The sequence below is a fragment of the Syzygium oleosum genome, unplaced genomic scaffold (genome assembly GCF_021117445.2).
Source record: "Syzygium oleosum isolate NSW1041296 unplaced genomic scaffold, Sole_v2.1 Sole_v2.10, whole genome shotgun sequence".
Taxonomy (NCBI): Eukaryota; Viridiplantae; Streptophyta; class Magnoliopsida; order Myrtales; family Myrtaceae; genus Syzygium; species Syzygium oleosum.
The window spans coordinates 8,445,102-8,467,985 of record NW_026607494.1 but is presented as its reverse complement, the minus strand read 5'-3'; the positions used below and the strand labels follow the sequence as shown (position 1 = coordinate 8,467,985).

Genomic DNA, 22,884 nt, shown 5'->3' with positions numbered 1-22,884 from the left:
TTGTATCGCGTGATGCAGTGCGCGATTATGGGGTAAAATCTGCTAGGCATGGTATGGGACGTGCCCAAATAGGTTTTGTTTTATAATCGAGGCACGCGCGCGGCTGTGATGTATTGCTGTGGTATGATTGGCGCGTGTATTGATATGTGGAAAGTGTGTGATGGCATGTGTGCAAGAATTGTATGTTGGGATTGTGGGCTAACGTGCATGGTGCGCATGCAGAGAGTCCAGGTATGTGTGAATGTTTGATTGCTGGTTGTGTGGTTGTTTGGTTGCGCGTTTGGATGTGTCTGGAATTACGTGATAGCCTAGGTGGGGCTTAGGTTGTGACTTATTGAGATGTGATCTCATGGTTGTTTCAACCAAACCATTTCGGAGCCCCTGCCTGAATGTCGAGATTGAGGTCGACTCGGAGTCGTCAGGTGAGCAGACAGCTGCGGAGGATTCAGGTGGTGATGCCGAGGACAGTGAGTCAGAGTGGACGCCTTCGAGAGGGTGTAGGGGATAGTTCTGGGAGGAGGATGCGCCCCATTTTTGGATAGTGCTGACCTAGAGAGCTGATCTTGATATTTTGGTGGTTTGGAGTTTATAGTTCGGTGTGCTTATAAATTATTTTGTGGTTTGTATTTGCGGATGATGTAAATATTTGGAAGTGTAATATATGCTTGGTGGTTTGACGATTTGTTCCTTCCTGGTGTTCTCCAATTTTAATGTCCCGGATTTTTTATTACTTCCGCCGCGAGTTAACTCTGATGGATCGTTGGGTCGGCGACGTTATTCCTGGGACGCCGCACTCTGTTCGACCGGAGGCGGGATGTCGCGGGCTCGACGGGGGTTCGGGGCGTGACAGGACTCACCAATAGAATACATATATACCTTCTTGGACATCAACGTGGACTTCAACTTCAACAAGGAAATTAAAGAAGTCTCGTGGAAAATTAATTTTCCTTTTTCTTTTTTTGGCAATACCTACGATTCTATTGGCAAGTGTTTGTTTCAAACAATCCTAATTTGGCTTGGGTTTCCTTACAATTCAATAATAAAAAGGATTTGAAATCAATTGACAGTAACTTCGAATCAAAATCAATAAATCTCTACCTTGTCAGAAATCCAAATCCATCCTTATCAATCGTTGTCTCTCCGGCGCCCCTCTGGTCTTCTCACCTCCAGCAAATGCTGCCCAAGTCTGAACAAATACTGGAACTTGGTAAATGGGATAGACCTCGTTAACATGTCTATCGAATTATTTGCCAAGTGTACCGTCTTAATGGATGTGGTTCCCTCTGATACAATATCATAAACATAGTGGTATTTGATTTCAATGTGTTTCATCGTCTTGGGATACTTTGCTTCAATTGTCGACATAGCAATTACCAACTGCAATTGCACTTTTCAATTGCGGACACAACCCGTAAAATTGAACACAAAACTTGTGAAGGACCTCCACGGTCCACGCGAAAGAAAATAGAGGAAGTCTCGTGCGAGGATTTTTCTAGTTATTCACCTTCGGCCTTCGAGCCCAAGCTTCCCGGTCACGGGCTTCCGAACAATTTCGTCGAACATCATTGCGGGCGCACTCGTACTTCCCCTTGGACGCTGTCAATCCTTCGTCGTCCAGCTCGCACGTCTCTCCTTTAGACGTTGAGAAAATTCTCTGAGCATCATGGTGAGTAAAGCGAGGCGCTTGTTGCAAAACCTTGGCAGGCGCCCGTTCACCTAATGTTAGTGTCGCCGCAACATGTCCCTTCGGGTATGTAGTCGGAGCGGTGCTGCTTCAAGTTCAACCCCGTGCTGAAATGGAACCCTCAAGTGGAAGAGTACTTCATCAAGGCTTATGGAGCCGAGCACTTCGCTCGCGTTCCCACAGCACTAACGGAAGCTTTGAGCTCAAGTTTCTCACTCCTTTCGTTTCCTTTTTCTCTTAGTAAGATTGTTCTTCGGAGTTCACCGTTCCAATTCCAAAGTGATAGAAAATGGGTTATCGATGCTTGAGAAGATGACTTTGCTTTGACTGCAATATATACATTTAACAAAATGTCCGGTATTCACAGTTAGGTGCCGCATTTGTTACTGTCGACACTATCTGATACTAGTTCTTTCGATTTTCTGGAGCTTGCTTTTACATTTTCATTTCCCTTGATCAGGCGCCTGCCATGCTATTCATGCATCCATGTGAATGCGCTTGAGTCGACAAGTGATGCTGTCAATGAGAAATCGCATGCCGTTACTAAGGAAGCAGGTCTTGGAGACTCCACTGACAACGTGAATTTGCAAGGAACCGATACCGTCGTTGATTCTGATAAGCTTCCTCAGCAAAATGGCTCATTAACTAATGCAAGTGGAGATAAATGTTCGGAAGAACAGATTAAGAAAGTCCTGGGGTCCTTAGGAGATTCGGTTGATCCGCGTAAAGAAGGTTTACCCGGTAATTTGATTTCTAATTGTAACATGCCTGGCTTATGTGGTCTTCATCCGAGGGTTAGGACCGCATAATATCGACTCTTGTCATGCTTTGGACAAACCTCCAAAGGAAGTCACGGTCAGTAGGGAAATGTGCGGAGGCTGTGCACTCCGGGTGCTCTGGTACTCTTTTCTGAAGTGATTAAGCATTCATGAGGGAAGCATACTTGCCTATTGATTCTTGATTTGTTTGCTCATGGCAGTGTATGTTAAGGCACGTGTTCTGGGTGCTGTGGCTTGCGGTGATCATCACTTAAGTGGCTGCAGTTTCTATGGCCGTGGAGCAGCCATGTCCTGATGGTGGATGGGGTGTTAATATGAACCGTGAGACCGGGACTGCTCTTCAGGGATTTTAGACAGGCAAGTAGTACTCTTTCATTATTCAATCAACATTTTCACAGAGCTATTTTTCGATTAACTGATATTGTCAACTTGCAATTATTGTGAGAACCTATTGGATTGTCTGATGGCCTTTATGTAGACTTAAACTCGTGTTTGATAGTGGGTAGATAACTCAGAAGGGTTGCGATCTGTGAGGACAAGAGAATGAATCTCATCTACGTTGGTCACTATAGAAAAGTGTTAGCCTGATGTGTCATCTGCACATACAAAATTGGAATTTTAAGAAAATAATTAGCCCTTGTTTCTTACAAGAATCGACCTTTTATGAAATAGAATAGATAGTCAAGGTCTCGACTTATTAAGAATATTGTTAAATGTAGTATGGTACTTTTATGATTTATCTTGTCTATCGACTATCTGCGGATTGCCTGAATTTATACTAGTAGCTTATTCTCTAGTAGTATATGTTCATTCTAGAGCCTGATGGTCTCAGAAATAGGAAGAATTTACCAAGAAATCTCGTTTCAATTTAGGTAGTATCGTGAGTTCCTGCTTTTGGTTCTTTACATAGGTTACCCTACTGCTTATAATGGAAAATAGCGAGAGATAACTAAGGAAAGGGCACGTTGGGAACTGAATTTATTTCTCCATTTTATGCATCTACTTTATTCTTCAATCTAGTCCAGTAGCGGAATAATTATTAAATTGCGATCAATTAAAAACTTTAAAGGTGTTCCCAATTTAGTTTGGTGAAATATCATAGCTAAGCATAAAGATCTTTTCAATTAGAATCAGAATTTAAGGAAAGGCGTGTGGACAGTGCATCTGCAGTCATCTTCATCGTACGTTTTCTGTCATAGTGTTCTCTTTCGCAAACGGGCCCGCTACTTTGTACAAAAACTGCTTTATATTACATGTGCTGTCGAGGGGGTCACGTGTTAAACCTATGGTCTTTCCCGTAGAAAAGATATCCTGTTATGAGGAAGCTGCGATTTAATATTCAAGTATCCTGTTATTGATTTAAATAGTGAAATCTCTGTCACCTGATAGGGAGCAGTGCATGTTCTGTCTTTCTCTTTGCATGGACTGAATATCCTTATCGAACTTGTGATTATCTGATTTTGCTATCTCTGAAAATGCTAGTCATACTCTCATTTAAAATTGCAGATCCTTTTCATAACGAAAGAAATGGCATGTATATTGGCCAAGGAATAGCGATGATGTCAAAGGCAGGCATCTTCCGTGCCTCTGAAGGAGTAGCTGTTGATATGAAAAATCGAGTGTACAGATTACCTTCTTTTGATGGTACCCTTCAATTCTCCTCCTTGGGGAGATGACACTAATGTACGTATTCCGTGTACCTTGCTTCAGAAGGATGACATTTTGTTTCTTCCTTTTCGATAAGTTGCTTTTCACAAGATTGCTTTGACACTTGCATCCTTTTTCAGTTATTTTAAGTTGACTAAGTCCAGTAATCTGCTAAAAAATCTCGTGACCACTTTTCTTCCGAAACCTATGATTCCAACTATTGTTTGCCTCTATTTCTGTTATTTGCGCTGGGATTAAAGATCTTTAAAATTCCTTTCCTTGAGACAACAATTTTGTCAATTATGTTGCTTCGGTGGGACAAGTCTTCAAGAAAGCTTCTTGGCCTTTTTTGCGTCGAGGGCTTAATTATCTACTTCCTGAATAAATAAGCTGTAATAATTGATATTGGGGGCTGATGGATCAAGATACAGCAAATTGACAAATGGTGGTGCCATGGAGGATTATGCAATGAATGCCTGATTTTGGAAGCATTCTTCTTTGCATGATTTACACCAAATGTTTAATTATATATTATTTTAGAAAAAGATATTTCATGTGGTGACATGGTTTCTCTTACCTACAGTATTTCATTCTTGTCATCAAAACCGGAATCAACGCTTGTATGTAATGATCTACCCGACAAACAAGGGTTTATTTCTCAACTTTCAGGAGCAAATCAACTATTATCTTGGAGACATCTGATCTCGCTTGACGGACTTAATTTCTTCACGTAGCTCATGGTTCTGGACGTTACGTTCATAAAGCTCGAAAAACTCCTTTAACTTCTTCATTTTTTGGTCTCCAGATGTGCTCCAGGGGGAGATATTTCTTCAAAACCTGCCAAGTATCGTCACCGCCCATGCCCTAGGTAACTTCATTTTCCACAAGCTACTTTGCATCTATAAAAACGGACGAGTTAAAGATCAGGAGGCAGTGCTACATGATTGGCATGATTTTGTTTCAAGGATTCTTGTTTTACCGTGGACACGCATCTGAAGTATTGTAGCTTTTAGATCCTCAAAAGGGTGACAGGATTCTAGATACTGGGAGGAAAAACCACTGCAATTGCAATTGTTACGAAAGATGAAGGAGAGATTGTTGCCGCTGATAGGTCTCATAATAAGGTAGGAATTCTTCCTGCTAATCTGCCTTCATGATGCATTTGAAAGCGTATTAGAGTATTCCTCCACCTAAAAATGTCCAGTAAGAGAAGACAGCTAGAGAAGACGAAAGGCTTTATTCCGGAGCATTTCCTCTCATAAGACTGTATGTAGCACGCTCGAATTTGACTTAATTGGTAAGCAATAGAACAAGAGTGGAGTCTTCTTGCACTGAAGAAAGTATGCGGCTTTGTAGATTGGGAATCATGTGAGACCACCATGAATTCATTTAAAAGCTTAATTTGGTAGATGACGGCATGTTTTAAACTTTACTACTTAATGTTGTTACGCTCCACAGTTAGACTAAGAAGTTTAAGACTAGTGGACAATAGCTATGGATGGAGAGGCAAATGAGGGGCATGAATATTTGAATAAGTTAAAATAAAACCGGAATTCTTGCAGTTGTAGTAAACGGAAAACTCCTGAATTACGTCACATGACTAGACAAATATAATCAAAGTGCAATGTGCGAGAGATTTTACGGGTCAATAACTTCAATCTTGACTAATCATGATTCATGTTCAAAGCGGTCGCTGTTCCTTGATTGACCGTGCTAAGCATATTTGTCACGTTTGACGGTTTTGGTTCACATTGTTGTCATTGCTAAGAGTTCTCTGCAATTGACTCTAGGTGCTGGATATTCAGAAATTGGCTGCTGAATTGGGCTTGAATTGTATAACCACATATAACTTGGATGCTCTTAAATCTGTTTGCAAAAGCCTTGTACTCAGTGCTGCCATCACATCCAATTCTGGTGATAGCTCACAAAGTGATGCTACAAACCAGAACTCCAGCACAGCAAAATCTCAGACAGAAAAGGTGCAAACCGATGATATTGCTGGACTTAGCACGAGGGATGTTTGCAATCTCAGCAGTAGGTAGATCCTACTTTCCACTTCAGTCAACATTCTACTGTATGAATTCGTTTTCTTTCCTATCACGCCACAAATAAATCAGATAGCACCTAGTCTGATCATTGCATTGAGTCTGAATTTGGGGATTGAATGTCTGAGTTTGGATGTACTATATGGGATGTACTCTGAAAATTTCAGCAACCTGTGTTGGATATGAACAAACTAAGGTTCTTGGGGTGCATTTTGCTGGAACGAATAGATTTTCTCAGGATTTCAAGTGTTTTAGAAGTTCTTGGAGTTGAACCTTAGGCAAAGGAGCTATGTTGAATGATTATTTTCTCTATACGAAGTCCGGATATTTCAGGCTGAGATTCTTTCCTTTAATCGTGGCAGAATTGCCTACGTCCTCATTTCACATAAAACTTCAATAGACTTGTGGAGCAGTGTGGTTTGCCTCCCCGAGCTGCCCAGGTTGGAGGAATTTTCTTGGTCTTGTTTGAGATGTCTAGACAGGGTTAAGCAGGGATTTCTTGTGAGATTGCTTGATGTCATTTAAAATAACTCAAGTTGCCTTCTAATGCATACTTCCTATTCGATTCCTGATGCAGAATTTTTCTCAGTCGAAAAGAAAGAGTTGAGTTATTCGTTTCTTGGATCCTATTGAGCCTAGCTTTGACTTCGGCTCTTCAATTGCTTCTGCCAGTCTTTGTATCTTTGAGTGAGCCATGTAAGATCCTAGGACTCGTTTTATTGACTGCATTCCCCCTGGAAATAAGCGAATATCTGTCTCTCTCTTATGATTATGGGATGTCAAATCTGTATGTTCGTACTGTAGCTTGTGGTTCTTAACTTCCCTCCCATGTATGTGATATGCATTCCCCTGTCTTCTTTTAATTATATTCCAATTGTAAGTAACAAAGCACTGATCTCTGATGGTGTGAATGTTATAGTTAGAAATGAGAATTGTAGTGAGAGAACTTACACATGCCGAGCCGAGTGGAGGAAGAATAGTATGAGTAGAATGAGGAATGGGCCAGGAAGTAACCAGTGCAAGGGCACTAGGATGGAGAATTCCAAAGATTTTTACCTCACAGCTTCGATCGAGTTCTTCTTTATGCTCTTGGGCTGAGACCCGTATTGTTTTCTGGAGAGGTTAGACATGTGATGGATCCAATAACTTGATTTTAATTTGGTGATTTCATTCCCTAATTTTAGTTGCTATTTTGCTGTAGACATTCTTAGAATTGAGGGCGACCATGCTGTCCATAAACCCTTATCCTGTTTGAGAAAGCTTTTAGTTGACCTTGTTTTCTGAAAGACTGTTTCTTCCACAATGGAAAGACGTGACGACATATTTGTTTCCATAGCAATTGCAATGATGAATGAAGTCCAGTTTGTTCTTGTTGCATCCTTTGTTTATATCTACATCTCTTAAAACCACTGCCAAGTTTGACTCTTAGCATGTCTTTTCTATTATCCTGGGGCATAACTCATACCTCAAGAATTATATAACCATGTCAGGTTGCACGTTTTATATGCATACTAAGTCGTCGCTATGGGTCGTCAAGCGCCATCTGCTTAATCAGGTCCTGTACCATTTCTATGTCCTAAAAACTCGTGCGTCTCAGCCCTTGTGCGATACTTGTCTTATAACGAGCTTGTGTATCTGCTGCTTCTATCATTAATCCTATTGCACTAAATCTTTTGCCTCAAACATATGTGAAATTTACCGTGGTGTTTATTTCTGGTTTGCTAGATGTACAATTAATCCCGGGGAAATTGAAGCACTGGTTCGGTATGCTTTGGACACTCACAAGTTCCTCTCAATAGCTCCACAGGTTTGACTGTGCTGTTTAAGTTTTGACATGCACAATTATTTGGTCGATATTTCATCATATCTGTAATAAGAGAGAGAAAAAAATACAGAAGATCTCACGGCTACCTGCATTTGTGTTCATTTCAGCATCCAAGAGTCGGAGGTCCAGGCCTTGTTGTTTCTTTTGAATATAGCGATGGATATATGTACTTCTGTGCAACCATATCTTTTTGTAAAATATTTTCCAATCCTATTTCCGAGATGGTTGAGATATCATTTCTGTTAAAGGATGAGATTGTAAGGTACATTTAATGATCTGAGGCAATACTGTAGATCTTGTAGCCGATCTTAGGATGGTCCATCTTTTTGAATTAACAAAACATTGGTAGTCTTTGTCCTTCTAATCTCTTATGCTATTTTTATTTGTCTCTTCATAAATGTCGCTTGCTGAAGTTTTAATTTTTGTAAAGCAAACAGTGAGCTGCTTAATTTTTGTAAAGCAAACAGCAAGAGATACGGTGTTTGCCTGCAGGGAGTGGCCAAAACCAGGGAAAATGAACTTGTCCATAGATTTGACCCATCGGCTCCTCTTGATACAATTGGCTTTTTCTCAGCCAAGTTTATTGTCAACAAGGAAACCTAAAGCTGGAGATAGGTGCAACTTGCGAACTTCGATTAATGCAGACTAAACGAAGAATCGCTCGAGTCTTGCATCGTTTCTCTTTGGCTTGTGCAACATCCATGGAAGAGTCGTGTGGGAACGAGGCAATTAGCCCGATGTCCACCCTACACCCTAAACCGCGAAGGAACAACTTAATTGATTATGCCAAAGTATTAGAGCTAGGATATATATATCATGAGGAGAGGTTACCGGTGTTTTGGAAGGAAAGGAAAAGAAATTCAAGAAAACTATTGCTTCCGCGTGTTAAATTAATTGCTTTTAGATGCTTTTGCAAATTTGCTTGGGTGTTTGGTTCTTGTTGATTTGACTGGAAGGATGAGATCCATTCTTTGCCACTGTTTGATTGTTAAACCGCAAACTTCCCACTTTGGATTGCCTTTTTGAAAGCTCGAAGAGACTCCACGATTTGTCGGTAACACAAATGGTTAATTCTCTGAATATATGTGCCGATACGTACACGCACAAGGCAACAATGAAACGGGTTAAAAAAAAGACTTAAGTCAAATAACTGGATTCGCAACACTTATACTAAGCCAGGTATTTTGCTAGAACTAACGGAGTCGACGACGAGTTGGGCGACATCATCGAAAAAGGGGAAAAATAATTTATGGCGTGAGTTTAAGTCCCACGACAACAATCCTAGAATCATATTACCTGTCTTGTCCCACCAAAGACCCCCATTGGTGATATTTCTAACTGTTTTCCCACAAGCAGCCGTAACCCATTTCCTCAGAGGCATTTCTATTGTAGAACACTAGAACTCCCAATTACCATCTTCAGTGAAACTCCACGGTCCCCACCATCTCATCTCCATACCCATCTTCACTTCTTCACTTGGTGTCATGATGTACTAAAGCCAATCGGGGTCTTGGACAAGGAATCGTTCCTGCTCGGAGTTCGGGGCTTCCAAAACGGGGCTAGGATGGTGAACCTCTAGTGGCCGCACAACATACTCTCCACTGCCACAGCTACTGCCCACGACTACGTCGTCCTTGTCGAGGTCGTCAACTATTTCTTGGAGGAGCGCCCCATCGACTTCCAGTATCATGAGCTCAGCTGCTCCGTGGACGAATCTCTCGGAGGAAGCCATGGAGAGAAGCGGAAAGGAGGGAGCTCAAGGGAGGAAGGGAGGAAGGGAGGGAGGGAGGGAGGTAGAAGGTATTGGGTGTTGCAACTTGGCAATGCTCCATGCTTTGATAGAATGGTTAGGGCTTGGGACTCCTTATATAGTTCCGTGTAGGATTTCGTAGATGGTATTCTAAACTTATCCCAACCTAAGTTTTCGGACACACTTCGGATTCTCAATGGGTTCTTGATACCCCTGAGCTTATTATCTTCCTATATGTTCATAATTTCTCGAAGAAAAATAATCTAAAAACGTGTAACAATATCTTATCTTGATTAGAAATTCACAATCAAGAAAGATGAGATTTATCCAAACCCCGAAAAATTTCAAATAAATTCTGACTGCAAAAAGAGAAGCGACAAAAAAGATTGTGGATGTTGTATATGAATACACACGAGTACAATCAATATCTATATGTGGATCGTTGTATATGAAAGTATGTGAGCAATCTTATGCTTTTCGATATAGCAAACACATTTCAATAAAATGGCTCTCCTGTTACCCGGAAGACAAATTTCAAACCCACCTCACACCATATACGGGTCTTGCAAAATGGTATTGTAAAACCGAGTAACGGCAACCCAGTCAAGTCCTGCTAGGGTTCAGAACGGATCGACTATCCTATTAGAGTTGACTCACTGCCATCTCTACATATTGGCATTGTAAAGTTCATGTTGCTCGACGTTTATTCGAAGAAGAATAGAATTTGTATTGACATGAGCTTAATTATTTAAGATTAAACATAAGCAAAAGTAATTTGTTTTCTGCTTTTTTGTTTGAGTTTAGAATATAATCTAGGTTTAAAAATGTTTGCATGTCAAGAATTATAGTGCTGCGAAAGTTTTAGGTGCTCCGGATTCAAAACAAGTTAAAGTGGGTTCCTTGAGAGCTTAGATGAGAGCAGAAAATGAAAGGTAAAAACCTATTGAATCGCGTAATTTCAAGTTAATCATGCTTGTTTTTTTGTCCGTTTTGTGTCTCTTTTGATGATTCTATTTCCATGTTTTTCGACGTCACAGAGTTTGCGCCGTGGGCAAGAATCATGATTGTTAGGTTCGCGCTTCTTCTAATTAATGATACATCCTGAGGCGCTTTCGAACTAATCACGCATATGTGCTCTTGAGCAGTGCTTCTCATATAATCGAACTATCCGGTCCAGTTGTGTCATAACCAGTGTGGTCACCATTTAAAAGTTTCTCTCTGGATCTTCCCTTAGCTTCAAGTGTTTCCAAAATGTTTTGAAATCATATTTATCTGGGTCCCCGAAACTCTACATCTAATTAATGCACTTTTTAGGTGTTTTAAATCACGACATTCCCATCCATTCGCGTGAATCATCCCATTGCAAGAATTATATGAGTTTCCTTTACTTTTTTCAAATATTGATATAGTGATATTTGAGTGAACATATATTTTATATCTTGAGATGTTGGTAGTTGGCTATGTTTGTGATTGTATTTAGCGTATGTTGGGACTATTAAGTTGGTAGACATCGACCAAACCAAAAAGAGTTGGCAAGACTCAAGACGCACACTAGCACGCTGCACTCTAAGAGTATGCGGATACGGGAGAGCTGTGACCGAGGCGAATAGTATAATACTAATGGCCAGCCTAGGTGGGAATACCTACAGTGGCATTAATTAGAGCCAGCGCGGGGACAGTGGGCGTTAAATATGTCTGTAATCACCAATGGATAAGTTCCGCATGTTCTCATATTAGCACGACACGTTTTAAAGCCGTTCTTAAGCAAACATTGTTGTGCTCGCGATGGCCCCCTCTGCTCCAGTGCAAGTGAGCTGGGGCCATCTCATTCGACGGTGATATGAGTCGGGCTCATGTCAATGAAGAGCTAGAATTACATCAAGATTACACTTTTCATTGACTTCTTTATCTTTAAATTTATCGTCATCTCATTTAGATTTTAGTCCATAATGTTTATGTTTTAATAGGAAACTAGCTAGGTCTTCCACTATACATAACCGTGTTAATGCATTTCTTTAGTCAGCTTTTGACCAAAAATCTCTCTTGTGAGCTCGAGTCTTTTGAGTTTCTTTATACGTCACGATAAAGACATTTGTGCGATACTCGGGATATCAGTTAGCTTTTGATCAATACCGTAGAATTGTTGAGTTATTGCCAAGTTTCGGCGTGCTTTCCCCTTTTCTCGATCTTTTATCCGATTTTCTTCCCTTTCGTGCTATCCTTATTTTCTTCACCCTTTGTTTCGCTTCCGTTCCCCATCACCGACGCGAGGCAACAGCAGCTCCGAGCGGGGGCTAAATCCGCAGGGGAAGGCTTAAAAAGTTTCTCAACAATGACAATTTTCGAGAGGGTCATCATTGGTATCCAAAGCTAGTTGTGTCTCCGCGATGGCTGCAAAGTTAAAGGGCTGCCAATTTGGCATCAAATGATTGGATCCAACTCGAATAATCTCTTATGCTGCCGTTTGGTCGTCAATGGTTTTCCCTGGATATATAAGAAAGACCACGTCACTTTGGTTCTCTAGAATGGTTGTCAAATTTGGTTCTCTAGCTTGGTCATTCCCTTGAAGTGGCGTCTGATGGTGCGATATTCCATGTCAAATAGGATTAACCAAAAAGTGTCGAGGTTTTGGTCTTCTAGACAGCCAAAACTTGTGCGGTTCGGATTGCATTGTACACACCAGTGATTTTGGCCAATGGATTTTTCGATCTTACTAAGATTATCTTCGGCGTGCAAGTCCCAATTCTTGAACAGGCCACTACAAGCCGGTCAACAATCAAGCCACAACAACAGGTGGATGGGCAATGTTTGAAGTAGCTGGCTCCTCTGCTTCTGATTAAGTTATCATAACCCAAATGTTGCTCCAAAAAGCACTATCGTCTGCTTCTCCACAGCGATACACCACTTTGGACTGAAGAAAATCTTTTGTGAGTAGTTGGAATTTGGCGGTAATCCTCTCACATCTGTCATCTTCAAGCTGAAGATATATGGCTGTTATCGGGCCCTTCAGGGCATCGCCAAACCCCAAAAATAGTGTAAACGTGCATTAGATTTTGCCACCAAAAGTAGAAATTTTTCACAAGTTAGATTCCAAATTCATGGAAATCAATAAGTAGCTAGTCTAAACCGACGAAGCCTGCTAGAATTTCAAATTTAATTTTTGAGTTTTATTTCTCACATTCTTCAATTTCCTCTTATATTTCTAATTCTAAATGAAAGACCCTTGAAATTGATTCCGCTTTGGATATTTCGTTGCCTTACAACAATTTCTTGTAAATTGATTCAAGCACCACGGGTGCGTCTTGTCAAATCTTTTCTTTGCCGTATAATCTCGGCGTATGCGTCCCAATCCAAGGAAGGGGCAAGTGAGTTCAACCAGCGCTAAAAGCAATCTTTCGATGAGGAGATGGCCATATATATTATGCACAAATTTCTCTGTGTAAAATTGAGATGTGTGCCTTAATATAAATTATTCGTTGAATGGTATCCTTTTTCATATAAATCGTACTATATGATGTTGTTAGTTGCCTACAAAATTTTCCGAACACAACAACCAGGAGAATTTTATATGCAGCTAAACAATAGTATTATAATATAGGGAGAAAATAACAAAAATATTTCAAGGAAATACTTAACAGGGGGAGCTACGAAATTGCTGTCGTGCAACGATTAAAGCTATTAAACTAATGCCCTTTTTTTTATAAAAAAAAAATTTTGGTTGCTGTTGCTGTATTGAAAAAAAAAAACTCCTAGGATTTGATGAGGCGAGCACAAATACTAATCGGTGGAGAATGCAAGAAAAGCATTCCTTTCAAGGAGAATGATCGATCCTTTGTAAATTGGAGTTACACGCGTCGGTTTTAGAAGCAATTCTTAAAGGAAGTGCTTGTTACCGTATACCCAAACTCTCATATAAGCAAAGAGAGCTCTTATCGTTTAGGGACCTTAAATCTTTGTCTCTTTTTCTCGAATATTCTCAAATACTTATTTCGCAAGTGCTGTACACCTGCTCAAATGCGTAGAGTAATAATTGCATTTTATCAATATTGAAATTTGAATCTTCTTTACTCCATAAAAAGAAAAAAGAAAAAAAAGAAAAAAGAGAGAGAGGTCAAATCTCGAGATTCTTTTATCTTTCTACATATACAATTTCTTCGGACGGCGTAGTTTCACCAATAAATTCTATCCATGTTAAATGCTCAAATATTTCAAAATAAATGATTTTGTTAATTCCGTAATATCAAACCGAGACACTCTTGGCGCGAGCTTTTTAGCTTGTTCAGCAAGGAATCCATCCCCGCGCTTCAGATTCTCCTCCTCTCCCTCTCCCTCTCCGAGGCGACGATCTTCTTCCTCCGACTTCCTTCAAATCGGCCTAGGGCTTCGTAGCAATTGCACCGGCCTCTTCTCGATTCGGCCGCGAACGGGTAGCTGCTCCGATCTAGTTCGTCTCCGACATGGCGCCTGGAAAGAAGAGGTCCGGCGCCGGCACTTCTCGCGAGGAGGCTCCCGTCAAGGTCCGCGCCAAGGGCCCCAGGAAGAAGGAAGAGATGAAGGACGAGGACATGGTGAGTGCGCTTTTGGCGCTTCATTTCGTTTTCCTTCTTCGTGTTCGATTTGAGTGTGTCGTTGAATGCGGGATGTTGCGGCTGGGTGAGTGCCCTTTGTGTTGCTTCGGTTGCTGTTGAAGTTGGTGATTTGATGAATTGAGAGTCGGAGTGAGGATTCGGATTCAGAGTCGGTAGTCGGGTGCGGTCTTTTGTGGTTTGGACTTTTGGCGTGTCGTGGCAATGGTACCGGTTAGTTGCTGAGGTGATTATGGAGGAGCTGGAGTGCGTTGATGAATTCCTTTTCGTTAAGTTCTGTTTGTGAACGTATTTGCAGTCAGAAGAAGATTTGGCACTGAAGCAGCAGTTGGAGCTGTATGTGGAAAGGGTTCAGCATCCTGATCCTGGGTTACGGAAGGTTGCTCTAAAGAGCATGAGGTACTTCTGGTCCTGGAGATATTTTTTTGCTTCCATTTCTTCTCCTACTCAGCTATTAACTTATGGGAAACGAGCAAATCTACATTTAGCTTGTCCTTTGCTGGTTATTCCATCTGCTTGGGAAGGGAGGGGGGGGGACTGGTGTTCTCATTGTTGCAGGTCTGATATGAGTATGATATGGCAATTAGGCGAATAATCTGGCATGCAGCTAGAAGAAGAGTCGGATAGACAGTTCCAGGAAAAAATTTTCGGTATAAACCAACTCTGTAACTATAGGGAGAAGACTAGAGAATGGGCGTGGGGTGTTTAATGGGGAGAACTCGGTCTTATTTCTTTTAGACTAAAGAAATCTTTACGGCATGCATTTTTACTGTGAACTTAGATGTTAGAAACTATTCGAGCATTACGTGGATCAAATCAGAAGGGGCTGCTAGAAATGAGATGGTCCTTAATTGACACTGGTTGTGGTTTGAACCTAATAATGAAAAAGATGTCTCACGAAAAGAGGGGCTGTCTACGTTTATCTTTCCAATGTGGTCTGACGACACCGATAATCGTCTTTGTAGACGAGAAATTCGTGCTTCAACAAGTTCAATGACTTCAGTTCCGAAGCCCCTGAAGTTTCTCCGAACTCATTATGGAACTCTTAAGGCGTATTATGAAACAATGAAGGATTCATATTTGAAGGTGAAGTATGGATTGGCACGGTATTGTTTGCTAGGATACTTTATCTTAATCGCAGTCAATGATCTGGTTTACATTGATGAAGAGATACCTAGCGGACATACTCTCTGTTTTGGCCTCGACAACGTCTGCTGAAGGGGAACGGGTAATTCTTCTTGTGACTCAAAATCGTATTTTGCTGGCCATTATTTCCATGACTTGCCTGTAGGATGACAACTTATGGAAACTCCGATCTTCTATATCCCCGTTGCCATTGTTCTAAACAAGAATTCGTCAATAGTCAGTATCGGTATCTTTTGAAATCATGCCTCCTGACGTATGATCATTTCACTGAATAGCCTGCATTTATTTTAGGTGTAGACGTCTTCCGTGACCTTGCCAAGTTCACTTCTCCAACTCCCTTGTAGATTTGATGTTGATTTCTTTCTTTTGTGAATGGTGTAATTGTTTCCAGGAGAGTCTGAAGTACAGGTTGTTAGGTTCAGAAGGTGATATTGGCTCTTGGGGCCATGAGTATGTCAGGTAATCCATCTTGACGTTGGGTGTGATATATCTCACGTTCCATTGGTTCCTTTTTCCCTCTCCTTTTAATATGAGGTTAAAAAGACTCTAACTTTTGCTATAAATTCATGGATAATTATAGTGAACTGTTGATTCTTTTGAACGTCATTGAGGATTCTATAATAATTGCATCTGTTGTGTATAATCTCATTATTTCCCACTTGTCTGATGATACTGATATCTCGATAAATTTTATGCTGATAGGGATGTGATGTGGGTTGAGAGTAAAAAATTTAGCTAAATTTTCAGTCTATCTAGACAAAGACGTGGTCCGTAATGGTTGCTGGTGAATGAATTTATTTGCTTGTCATTGTTGATTTGATGTTTTATGTAAGCCACTGGTCAATGTCCCACCTTTTATGTTGTCGTTACCTGGGTTATAATGGTGAAGCTCCGCTATGTTTGTAAAGAGGGACACGTATTTACGGCTGTCCAGAGTTCTCAATTAACATGATCTTTCTGCAATGGCCTCTTCTAGATGCCTAGTTATGTCGATACTTCTTGAATCTGGTACAGCTATGTGCCGTTAGTACGAGGATTTCTCTGCTCTGCATCAGCCCACTATTTAAGTGGCTGTGAATTGAACTGTGGACCAAAAAATGAAGTCAAAGTTTTTTTTCTCACTTGCTGATCCTTTACTCCAACTTTTCATCAACCATGGAGGACGTGTTTCTCTTGAACACATAGGATGGAAAATAGGGGAATCTTGGTTCGTTAGACTATATATACATCCAGAGTCATTGCTTATCTATTGATTATATGTATTACATTTTAATACGTGGGGAAGGATACGGTCATGCTGCCGTCTCTTTGTTCTCTCAATTGTGAAATCCTTGCGGAAGGGTTATTTTGAACGTTATTCATTTTCCGATACTTGGTGCATGATCTCTGTCTTGAGATACTGGTTATTGAGGAATTCTTGTTGTTTTGTGCTTTATCTAGACGTTACATTGCACTTTGTCTTACCTTAAAATTAACATCTGACATCAGGAATTTGGCTGGGGAAATTGCTCAAGAATATAAAAAGCGACAGGTAATGTTGGCAAGTCCATCACTGTTTTCTTCACATCATGTAAGACGGGTTCTTAAACTCTTTCTTGAAGTGCTCTTCCGTTGCCTGCTTATATTTACATTAGTTTCCATTCTGGTGGTACATGATGTGTCACATCTGGCTTTCGCTAATTAATGTACTGTGGCTTAGTTCTATAGTTGTAATTCCATCAGTGATCCCTAACAACAACACCACCTGTATTCAAGATAATTTGTCTATGAAATTGGTGACCCCGGATATTCCTTGTCATGGTGTTTTGACCTATATATATGTTTGACAACGCTTTTTAAACCTCGGCAGAGTGAGGAGGCTCCTATAAATGATCTCATGGAGCTTGTACAGCAAATTGTAGCTTTCCATATGAAGGTATGTATCATTGTCTAATTTTCATGTCGGCAGGAAATGGATTAGGATCATTGTATGCAGAAGACACTTTAACGGATAGATTTGTAACTTCTGATGACGCGTTAGTAAATCATTTTATTTTGTTGCAGCACAATGCTGAACCTGAAGCTGTTGACCTGTTAATGGAGGTAAAGTAAATTATTCATGCCAACCTTTTATTTTGTAGTGAGGCTGTTTTGAAGTGAATCTAAGACTATTAAATGACTTCCAGGTCAAACACCTTGATATGTTAATGGAGCATGTTGACAGCACCAACTTCAAGGGGACATGTGTATACCTCACAAGTGCTGCAAGGTACATGGAATTTTTGTCATCAAAACGGTGCATAACAGTCAGGGTAATTCACTATGGATTGCTCAGAAAATGGTCTAGGAGCTTATTGGTTGAGGACCGACTCATGAGTGTGCCTTTTGTCCCAATCAATTCTTTCTTTTGTATCGGTTGCAGAAACCTTCCTGGACCTGATGTCACGTTAGGTCTGGATACGGCTTACAAGATCTATCTCAATTTTGAAGACTACGCCAATGCCCTTGAGATGGCACTGTCCCTAGATGATAAGCAGGTTATTTGGATATGAATAAGCATCTTTTCCTTTCAAGTTGTGTACAGGAATTTCTTGTGAGGAGTTCCGCATTGCCACATATTGGATCTCTCTCTCTATCTCTCTCTCTCTCTCTCTCTCTCTCTCTCTCTCTCTCTCTGTGGGAATCTAATCTAACCCGTGAAGGTACACATGCAGTATGTGAAGCAGGTCTTCATGTCTTGCGGTAATTTTGCATGGAAGAAACAATTCTTCTATATCCTTGCTCGACATGTGAGTTGTTTCTCAGCTATAATTGAAAGGCATCTTTAATCCTTGCTTCAGATATAGTCGGCGTACATGGCAAGATTGCCTGGGGTGATTTTGATAGTAATTTGCTATTTTTTTGTGCAGGGTAGTATCACCTTTGAGCTTGATCAAGAGATGGTTCCAGATGACGATGAAAGAAAGGCATTGGAGGAACTCGTCGACAATATTAAAGTAAGCGAAGGTTATCTTACTCTTTGCCCACGATATTGAGGTTATGCAGCCCAAATCTCTTGAAGACATTTACAAGGTTTGAACAGTTGATAATTGTTCATGCTTTCTATGACTTGATCTGATCTTGGTTACGAAAACTCATTAACTTGTTTTATCATCAATACTCGAATCAAGCTCTTGGATGCATCATGTTGTATGGCGCTGCAAATGTAATGGGAGCTGTGTGATTGTTTCTTCATTTGCTTAGGAGTAATTGCTGCTTTTTTTTTTAGGGGAGTATGCTTATGTTTTTGCCTTTGATTTACAGGCAGCAAGATCTCTTTTTGTTAAAAATATTAACTTCGAAACCTCTGAGGTGGATTTGAGAAGCCATTTCGGCAAATTCATGGAAGCGAGGAAGATTCTTAATGTCTCGGTAATCTTTTGGTCCACTAGAATTAACGTTGTGATTTGTGATCCACGACTATTGATCAACATATTTTCGTTATGTGCACAGATAAAAACGTACATTTCGATGGGGAGGCAAGTTTCAAGAGGTCAGGGGCAAATAGAATTTGATTCAGTGAGCACAGCCACCAATGTTCGCCAGATTTTAAATGTAAGCCTTTCTTTTTCCCTCTTGATAAATTACCGTTTAGTAATTTCCTCATAGTATATTTGTCTTCTCTCCAGAGAACCATCTTAGATGGACGTGCGCTTATTTTACAACTTTGCCGACCGGTTGAACCAGTGCCGAGTTCAACCACGTTGTTTGTGGGCAACATTGCTCCTTCGGCCACTGAAGAGGATATAAGGAAGATTTTTTGCCCGTTAGGGAAGGTAATCTAGCGTCTTCATCGTGGATTAATTGAAGGTGTGACTGATATTTGTGATTCCATAGGTGAAGAGTGTGACGCTGCCACTGCCGCCTTTGGGAACTAAAAGACGAATCGGATTTGTGGAGTACTCAGCAGAGCAGGAGGCACAGAGTGCTCTGCGAAGGCTGGGGGACACCTATCTGTTTGGATGGCGTTTGGTAAGTCATTTTCAATTACTCCGAAAAATGTCCTACAAAGCTGAGCTATAACTGTGTTCAGGTGATAGAAAAAGCTAGGGAAAAGAAAAACAGAGGTAATCAAACAGTCCGGCGAAGTTAATGAGGAAGACGAGGATCGATTGAACTGCAACAGAATGGCTGCAGGTGGGAGAATTGGTTGAAGATACAGTACCACACATCATTCTTTGGTTGACCTTACACGTGTATTCAGGAATAAGCTTTGCAGGAGTCGGGAGACCAATACTAACATTGCAGCGTAATATAGAGTTTTGATCGCTTAGCAGGATATCTTACTTACCCGTTTGTTTGGAATTCTTGCCGTTGGACTTGTGTTCTACTAAGCACAGCTAAGTTTACGTCGCTGGCTTGTAGTTGGACGTGTGACGTGGCAGTGCACCATGATTGAACATCTGAGTAACATGCTTGCATCATGATTGAATGTCTTAGTAACATGCTTTTTCGTAACAAGGACACACGATTCGCGTTCGGGGTTTTGTCAATTTTCGTTCGTATTCAATGCCTTTTGGACTCTCTTTTTGATTTGCTCAATTGAATACATAAAATTGAATACATAGGTACGCGCACATCTAGATACACAGGTGGAGAGAGATTGGGAGGATGTTGGGCAAATCTATAAAAAAAAGTAGGGAAGCGTTGTTTCTTCATTTGCTTAGGCCTTTGTGCAAATTGAAAAAGAGAGATTTAAGAGGCCTCTTGGCCTTTGGGTTTGCAATAAACCTTTTTAAAATCATTTAATTTTAGTAGGTTCAATGATATAAGTCTAGTTACGTCTCATTGAATTCGCTCGTTTATCATATCGCCTGTTTTTTTTAATTGTGTGGGACAGCGGGCCCAATACGACGCGACCTTTTCACCATGACTCGGCCCTATTAGGTCCAACCCGGTACGGGTTGAGTGTTTCGCTCATTTTAATTAGCTGTTAATATATTTTGATTACTTTTGGGGCTTGCATGCATTGGCTTAAAGCTCAAGATCACGAGCATCATTGCTTTTTGTAATGTAAACAGTAAGCTGGTTAATCATCACAGATTAGCCTTCATATATGTCCTATTATCATTATTAGCAACGGATATGGTGCTTGCCTGCGGGGAGTGGCTAAATCCAGGGAAAAAGAACTTGTCCATAGATTTGACTCATCCGCTCCTCCTGATACAATTGGCTTTTTCATAGCCGAGTTTATTTTCAACAAGGAAACCTGAAGCTGGAGCCAGCTGCAACTCGTGAACTTCGATTAATGCAGACTAAACGAAGAATCGCTCGAGTCTCGCATCGTTTCTCTGTGGCTTGTGCAACATCCATTCTTGACGCAAGAAAATATTCGATATGGAGGAAGAGCCGTGGGAACGAGGCAATTAGCCTGATGTCCACCCTACACCCTAAACCGCGAAGGAACTACTTAATTGATTATGCTAAAGTATTGGAGCTAGGATATATCACGAGGAGAGGTTACCGGTGTTTTGGAAGGAGAGGAAAAGAAATTCAAGAAAAGTATTACTTGCTCGTGTTAAATTAAATTGCTTTTAGATGGTTTTGCAAATTTGCTTGGGTGTTTGGTTCTTGTTGATTTGATTGGATGGATGAGATCCGTTCTTTGCCACCGTTTGATTGTTAAGCCGCACACTTCCCACTCTGGATTGCCTTGTTGAAAGCTCGAAGAGGTTCAGTGAAATTTAGTACTTAGACTGCCCGTATCCACGGTTTGTTGGTAACACAAATGGTTAATTCTCTGAATATATGTGCTGCTGCATACAGGCACAAGACAACAATGAAATGGGTTAAAAAAAAAATAAAAGTCAAATAACTGGATTCACAACACTTAGGCTAAGCCAGGTATTTTGCTAGAACTAACAAAGTCGACGACTAGTTGTTCGACATCATGGAAAAAGGGGAAAAAAGAACTTATGGCATGAATTCAAGTCCCACGACAACAATCCTAGAATCCTATTACCTGTCTTGTTCCGCCAGAGACCCCGTTGGTTGTATTTCTAACCGTCGAACCCATTTCCTCGGGCATTTCTATCGTAAAACCCGCAATTACCATCTCCAGTGAAACTCCATGGTCCCCACCATCTCATCTCAATACCCATTTTCACATCTTCACTTGGTGGCATGATGTACTCAACCCAATCCGGGTCTTGGACTAGGAATCGTTCCTGCTCGGAGTTCAGGGCTTCCAAAACGGGGCTAGGATGGTGAACCTCAAGTGGCTGCACAACATACTCTCCACAACATACTAAGAAACTCCTTAGTGGGTCTACAGGAGGAGGTAGACATCACATTTATGTCATTTTCCTTGACTCGTCTTCCCTTCAGCGATGGTTTAATTTACAATTGTTTTCGCTACAACATATTCATGATTCGAGATTATGATTATCCTCTCGAAAAGAATGTTCATCGTGGTGGACGATTCTCCCCATTATGAGCCACAAAGATCTTCTAAATCAGGAAGGCATACTGCTTCAAGCAGTAGGCCAATCGCACGAAGTTCAGACAAGTTCTCTTCACGCTCAAATGATGGAAGGCATACGTCTTGTGGAGGAAAAACAGGGATGAGCACCAGTTTAGAATCGGGAAGAACTTCGAATTTGCGAGAATCATCTTCCCCTTCTGCAGAGGCTGTCAACGGGGATGATGTCACTTCACCAACCTGATACAAACGGCGGTAATCACATATCTTCTGAAATGGATGGCGTCCAGATTTCTTCGTCGCTTGCATGCTTGAGTCGCAGATTTCTTCATCGCTTGCATGCTTGGGTGAGGACTCCGACCTTAATTATGATTTAGGTGGAAAAATTAATGGGTTGAGCACGGCAGCTCCCCTGCAGGTAATTTGGTAATTTACATTTCTTCAATTGGATAGTTCTATGTATGTCAATCTGGATGCCACTAGGTTTAATCTATGGTTATTAATGCAGGAGGATTTCTTTGCTTCTGTGGTAACTTAATTGTCCCATTAATTTTGTTTTGAGCCCCTTCTAGAAGCTTTTTGGTCCTTAGTCAATGTCCGTATCTTTCCCCTCGTAGAAAGAGGAGTGGAAGGCGACTGAGAATTAATGTTTAATGATGCTATAGGAGATAGATTGAAGCGAGAATGGCGGTGTGAAGATAAAGTCTTATGAACCTTCCATTTATGATGATAGCAGAGCAGAGTCATATATGAACAATCAAGTTTGACATAGTTTGTGCGCTTCTGACATGACAAGATGTAAAAGCATGACAAAAGTAGGCATGGTGTCCTAGCAACTTCAGGCGTGGTGTCCTAGGAAAGAGTTGCCCCGGCTGAATGGATCGGGAGGGAAGAACTAAAGTTCAATGGAGAGTTTTGATGAGAAAGTACGGAAAGCTGCTCGAGAACTTGTGATGCTGGCAACCGCTTCTCGGAGAACCATA

General features: G+C 40.9%; 1 protein-coding gene across 1 annotated transcript; it reads left to right on the top strand.

Moving 5' to 3' along the window:
- The first annotated feature begins 17,939 nt into the window (after positions 1-17,939).
- LOC130139038 (multiple RNA-binding domain-containing protein 1-like) lies at positions 17,940-19,990 on the top strand. Its single transcript, XM_056315087.1, has 6 exons — positions 17,940-18,230; positions 18,351-18,437; positions 18,745-18,852; positions 18,934-19,035; positions 19,110-19,256; positions 19,318-19,990. Exons 1-6 carry the CDS (start codon positions 18,150-18,152, stop codon positions 19,501-19,503), a joined length of 711 nt encoding a protein of 236 aa, XP_056171062.1. The 5' UTR covers positions 17,940-18,149; the 3' UTR covers positions 19,504-19,990.
- Positions 19,991-22,884: the final 2,894 nt, after the last annotated feature.

Coding starts and splice junctions, on each gene's coding strand:
- LOC130139038 (XM_056315087.1), top strand. CDS start 18,150: ATGCAGTATGTGAAGCAGGTCTTCATGTCTTGCGGTAATTTTGCATGG. Junction 18,438..18,744: donor AACTCGTCGACAATATTAAA/GTAAGCGAAGGT, acceptor TTTGATTTACAG/GCAGCAAGATCTCTTTTTGT. Junction 19,036..19,109: donor ATGTTCGCCAGATTTTAAAT/GTAAGCCTTTCT, acceptor TCTTCTCTCCAG/AGAACCATCTTAGATGGACG.